The sequence below is a fragment of the Crocuta crocuta genome, unplaced genomic scaffold, assembly GCF_008692635.1.
Source record: "Crocuta crocuta isolate KB4526 unplaced genomic scaffold, BGI_CrCroc_1.0 scaffold124, whole genome shotgun sequence".
NCBI classification, from domain to species: Eukaryota; Metazoa; Chordata; class Mammalia; order Carnivora; family Hyaenidae; genus Crocuta; species Crocuta crocuta.
The window spans coordinates 9,719,400-9,725,093 of NW_027551573.1; the positions used below are offsets into that span (position 1 = coordinate 9,719,400).

Sequence of the window (5,694 nt, forward strand, 5' to 3'; positions counted from 1 at the left end):
TTTTTTTTAGTTTGAGAGAGAGTGAGTGAGTTGGGGGAGGGGCAGAAAAAGAGGAAGAGAGAGAATCCCAAGCAGGCCCTGAGCTGTCAGTGCAGAGCCCAATGTGGGGCTCAATCCCACAAACTGGGAGATCATGGCCTAAGCCGAAATCAAGAGTCAGATGCTTTAACCAACTGAGCCACCCAGGCACCCTGTATTGTTTTGTTTTTTTGAAGAGGTTATCTTCAGTGGGTTTGCTTGTAGATACAACTATTCAAAAGTAAACCTTTTTTGAGCATCTATCTATCCTAAGCAGTCAGTCTTAAATCTTGTTTTCAAAGTTAGGAGAAGAAGCTGCTTCCTAAGCCCAGATAAAAAATCTGAAAGTCTTGATAAGAAGTGTGAGGACCAACTGATAAAAGTTTATTACTTCACTGTATTTGTATCCAGAAGAGAAATTCAGATGGTTTAACTTGGATGTATTTATTTTTTCCATTAGGCATTTAAGCAGCCCTGTAATTTTATCGGTGACTCTTGCTTTGGAATTGGGTGGCCACTTCTACTTTCTTCTCAGAGCCTGCAGCAGTAAAAGCTTCCTGTTTTCTCCAGCTCTGTAATCATTCTCTGTATTGTAGATTGCTTCAGTATACTTTCGTTGGGGACATATTTATGGTTCCTGATGACCCTCTGGGAAGAAGCGGGCCTCGGTTAGAAGACTTCCTTAGGAAAGACGTCTTTCTTAGGTATTTGCTTTTTCACATTGTTTTGTATTTACAAATGTGTTTCAGTTCTTTGTGCTTTAGTGTAGGTGGTGCCTCTGAACGACTAAAGACAACACTTTTAAGTGTTTATTACCCTTAGACTTAGTGCCACTGTAACGTATTTGAAAGGCAATCAAACACACACCCAAAGACCACATCTTCATTTGTGGTCCTTTGGTTTTAATCCTAAGAGAGGGTGGGGAGCCACACTTTATATAGATCTAAAAAGACAAAGCAGACTTTGCTGACGGTCACTTATGAGCAAATGCCACTTAGGTTCATTATGTATATGTGAATAATATACATCCTTTTATATTCACTTTTCAAAGTCCGTTGCTTTGAATTTGTTATGCTCCTATTAATTTATTTACTATTCAGGAATCACTACCCGGGGAACTTTCTCCACTAAATGGAGAAGCCAGTATTTCATATTGATCTGAAATTGATTTGATAGTTTAGATTGTCTTTGTTTTAGTTTAGGTTTTTAAAGATATGTTGCTAGTGGTTATTTCTGTTTTCAAAATTCGTGGGTAATGGACACTGTTAACTAAAGTATCCTATGTGCCTAACAGTATCACCCAGTGACAGACAGCTGATCTTTTTTATTTATAACCAGATCCCTTGTGGGTTTAGGTTTGGATTTGGGGTAGTTCACACAGAGGTATCTTCTACAGAAGAGACCAGTACAGTTTCAGCTCCCTGGTCTTAGGAATCCTTTCTCTTTTGAGCCTTTGGTTTTATTACATAGAATGAGGGCTTAGTTCCCAAAGGTTCTGCTTCTCTGCCTCCACTCAGAGAGTGGCAGCCACTTTAACATCTGCTAGGTGTGAGTGCATCTCCACTGGGCATTTAAGATCTGGTGCCTGTGTGCAAGCATCAAGGCCTGTGGGTCAGGCTTAATGGAAAAGAGAGTTCTCTGACTCCTTTCTCACCTCAGCAGCCTGGCAGCAGGGTCTCCTCTGCCCACACACCTAATCACTCTTTACAGTGTGTTAACTAATTGAGTGAGAAGTTAATAATAACTTCCCTCACCAAGGGACTAACTTTTGAAGTTAGTTGAGCTTTTGAAGTTGGGAAAAGTGTTCGGCCAGCCCCATTTCTCAGCTGCAAGGCTGAGTCACCTGGGAAACTTCTGAACAAAACAGATGCCCTTTACAAACATGCACTCACACATACCCATGAGTGTATAGGTTGTGAGTGCCAAACACCACACGTAGACCGGTGTGGGCGGAAGGGGGACAATAGGAATCGGTAGTGGCTACCTCTGCCTGTGCCCAAAAGAATCCCTTTTTCTAAGCCCTGTCAACCAGGGCCCCACACAGAATCAGTCTCCAGAAATGTAAGACCCGGTCATCCGTGTGAGCTTTCAGAAGAAGGCTCTCAGGCAATTCTGGCACACCCTGGCTTAGAGCCAGCAGTTGGCTGGGGTTCGTTCTTAGAGCTGCAGACCTAGGAGGATGGGGTAGCTCATGATGAACTGTCATTTCCTGTTGTGACCAGTCTAGAGATGGTGTAGTTGTCATCCCCGTGGACCCCTCTGTGGGCAGCTTGCCTTCAGAAGTCATGGAGCAGCACGGCCTCAAGATCAGCAGCAGGTCATTTTGACAGGTTTCTCATTTATCTTACAACCCAGCTCACCAAACTCATTCCATTCACAGAGATATGCAGCCCCTGCTCAATGCCTTGCCAAATGTGGGCATGTTTGACCCCAGCTTCAGAGTCCCTGGGGCCCAGGCAGCCAGCACCAGCCACCAACCTCCAGCCCGGATTCAGGGCGCCCCACCCAGCCACTGGCTCCCTCAGCAGCCCCGCTTCCCGGCTCTGTCGAACCTTCCCAGCATGCAGCAGAACGTGCCCATGCCAGCACAGAGGTCTCCTGCAGAAACCAGCGAGCTGAGGGAAGCCCTTCTGAAGATCTTCCCTGACTCCGAGCAGAGACTGAAAATCGACCAGATACTGGTGGCCCACCCATACATGAAAGACCTGAACGCACTGTCTGCCATGGTGTTGGACTGACGGCCACACTCAAGCTAGTGTCTGCACGTGGCAGCGGGAAGCGACATAATGTGAAGAGACCGATTTCCCAGTGGAAATGCTATTGTAGTATATAGAAAAGAAAACAGATGTTTTGTGTATAAAAAAATCTGGGTTTTCAAAACCAGCTTTTTCTATATATAAATTATGCTGCTATTACAGATTTAACATTTTCTGTAAAAGGAAAGTACATTTTCTGCCTGTTCAGAACTGTTTAATAGCAGTTACTCTTGAGTGTATTTACATTTTTATGTTTTTTAAACTATTTTCCTTAAAGCTGAAAATATTGACAAATGGATATGAGTAGCCTTTCTAAATAAAAAAAGAGTTGCTTTCTTAGGGAAAGCAGGACCTCTTAAAGTATATTTTCTTGAGATGACTGTGTAACGTCCACTGACATGAAGTGTGCTCATCCCTCCCGGTCCCCTGTGCCCTCACCCCTGGGATTAGTCATAGGAGTTGGGTTTGCTCCTGTGGGTCTTTTGTTGGAGCCATTTGTGAGAGTGGGCAGTTGGTGCCACTAGATGGCACCTCTGCCTAGCCGCTGTTAATGACCAGGGCACACAGTTAGACTCCCAGAACGTCAGGGCGAGAAGCAGCTTTAGAACTCATGTAGTCCCACCCTACTTCCCCTCGCACCCTGGAGAAGGGGGAACCGAGGCTCAGTGTGCGTGTGTCTGCACCACATGCCCAGGCCTGCAGCTCTGGAGCAGCTGGGCAGGGACCAGACTCCACGTCCAGTGCTCTGACGTGCTTACCAGGCTGCGGCCTTGCTATACCTGACCTGACTAGAAGTCATGTCTTAGCCTCTGAAAATGATAGTGGGATGTGAAGAAATGTAATGAAGAGCCCCGTTGTTAATGTAATTTTGTGTCCACATCATGGGAGATAACAACCCATGCGACCTTTGTGCAGCTTTGCCAAAAAGTGGTTTTCTATTCTCAAGATTGACCCAAGCCAATGAATAGCATTAGCTGCCATTGGGGCTCAGAGCCCCTTATTTATTTTTCTTGTGTTTGTCTTTTTAGTGTTCTCCTAAGCTGCCCTTCCTGTGAGTCTGTCTCAGAATTGGTATCTTAGTATTGTATTTTCAGTGTTGCTCCAATTCTGTGTCAGTGAAGTTCTTTCCCTAGATAATTATTCTTAATATCTTTACTGTTCTCTGGACTTTCAAAGGGCTTTAGTATTTTATACCTGTTCTCTTCCCAGGCTGCTCACGGTCAGTTTCATGTCTGCCCTGTGGGTCATGTCTCTCCCAGGTCCCCAGAAACAGCTGCTGAGGACTCGGTGCTGGTTTGTGTTTCATGGTGAAGGGACTTTTCTGGCCATGAGCATTGCTAGTGGCTCTCTAGGAGGCTTCCTCCTCCAGGTGTGTGTGACCTCTGTCCCTCGGGGTGAATCCTGAGTCCCCCAGGCGGCTGGACTTACACTTCAATCATGTTTTCTCTCCAATGCCTTTGAGATGCTTCCTGACAAGGAACTGGTTCTCCGCTGCTGTTTTGCGTCAGGTTGCCAGAGTCACCCGCCCGGCTGTGGATGGAGACTTGAGGTGGACAGGAAGTGACTCAGTCATAGCCCCCGTGCCTCATCTTCAGAACTGGTGGTTTGTAAAAGCATGGCAGACGTGTGAGGGCTAGGGCTGTTTCGTAGTGACTCTGACCTTCTGAGTTAAGGTTTGGTCTGACAGCCTTGCCAATCCAGTATTTCTTCTCTGTTCAGAGAATGACCCGGAGGTAAAGCCTTGATGGCTGATGCTTAGCCACACAGGTTTTCCTGAAAGGGGACTGAGCCTCCACTGACGCCAGGTGGAGCTAGCTAGGCCTGGGTTTCCAGAGTTTCCTAGGCTCTAGAAGTGACTTGACCTTTGAGCTTTGTATTATGTAAGCCTCTGTATTCTTAGTATTGTTTCTAAGGCCTCTACCTGCCCTCTTCTGGGGCGTGGGAAGGGAGGATGCAGGAGACTAAGTGGGTTAATAATGTCCTTTGATAAATTACAACATAAAACTTAAGTCATAGTTCTTTCTGAAGACCATCAACTTTAGTTAAATTTAGTACTTAAAAACTCTTTTCAAACCATTATAAAAAGTCCTTGCTTTAGCCTCCTCTTACTATTAAGCTCAGTGTTGATGCTACTCGATGTTTCTTGATGGTCTGTCCCCAGCAGTCGATTTCTGAACCACCTTGGCAGTGTCAGCAGCAGTGCGTCGTCATTTTGTAACTCCTCAGGGGGTTACCGAGCGTGGTGCCTCTGCATCTCTGTTTCCCGGCCTTCCCGTGAAGGAGGTGGCCAGGCAGGGAAGCTCCTTAATTCGGGACACTGGCGTCTGGTGCTCAGAGAGGTTGTCCCGGGTCAGAGAATAAGTCGATGGTGATGGGGGATGATTCCCAGGCCTGCAGTCTTCCCGGGCCCCGGCTCTCCTCTCTGCGAGAAGAAAGCATTGTCTCACCTTTCTGTCCAGGAGCCTGTGTTTGAGACCCTGTAGGCTGCCGGCTAGGAAACAGTGGGAAGGCATCTCAGCCATCCTGGGTGACGGTCAGCTTTGTCCGGCAGGCTCAGCTATGGTGCGGCAGTGTTGCCGGGGACTCAGGCCTGTTGCAGCTTTTGGTCTCTTGAGAGGAGGGATGGGGTCTTGCTTAGGTTTGTTGTGGCACGTGGAGTATGAGTCACAAAGAAGTCTGTGCTCTGTGGTGCTGCTAGCACGCCCCCCATCACGGGAGCTGCCCCAGGCAGAGGGCCCCGAGTGTGGGCCTTGGCGCCACTGTCCCTCAGCTTCCCGCTGTCCAGAAGCACTGCCGTGTCCTCCCTGTCCCTCCTCCTGTGTCCCTCTCCTCCCCTCACTGTGGCCTGCTCGGTCAGTCCCTCCGACTCCTGCTGTTTCTTCATTATCTACCTCCACATTATTCCCCATTACTACAGCTC

The 5,694-nt window shown here is 47.2% G+C and overlaps 1 protein-coding gene across 1 annotated transcript in view; it reads left to right on the forward strand.

The window, feature by feature from the left end:
• N4BP1 (NEDD4 binding protein 1) overlaps window positions 1–3,139 on the forward strand; it is a 61,270-nt gene extending 58,131 nt beyond the window's left edge. The window contains exons 9-10 of the mRNA XM_077751297.1: window positions 615–722; window positions 2,399–3,139. Of these exons, the coding sequence (XP_077607423.1) occupies window positions 615–722; window positions 2,399–2,756 (466 nt within the window). The 3' untranslated portion in view covers window positions 2,757–3,139. The remainder of the gene's footprint in view (window positions 1–614; window positions 723–2,398) is intronic.
• The last annotated feature ends 2,555 nt before the right edge of the window (window positions 3,140–5,694 follow it).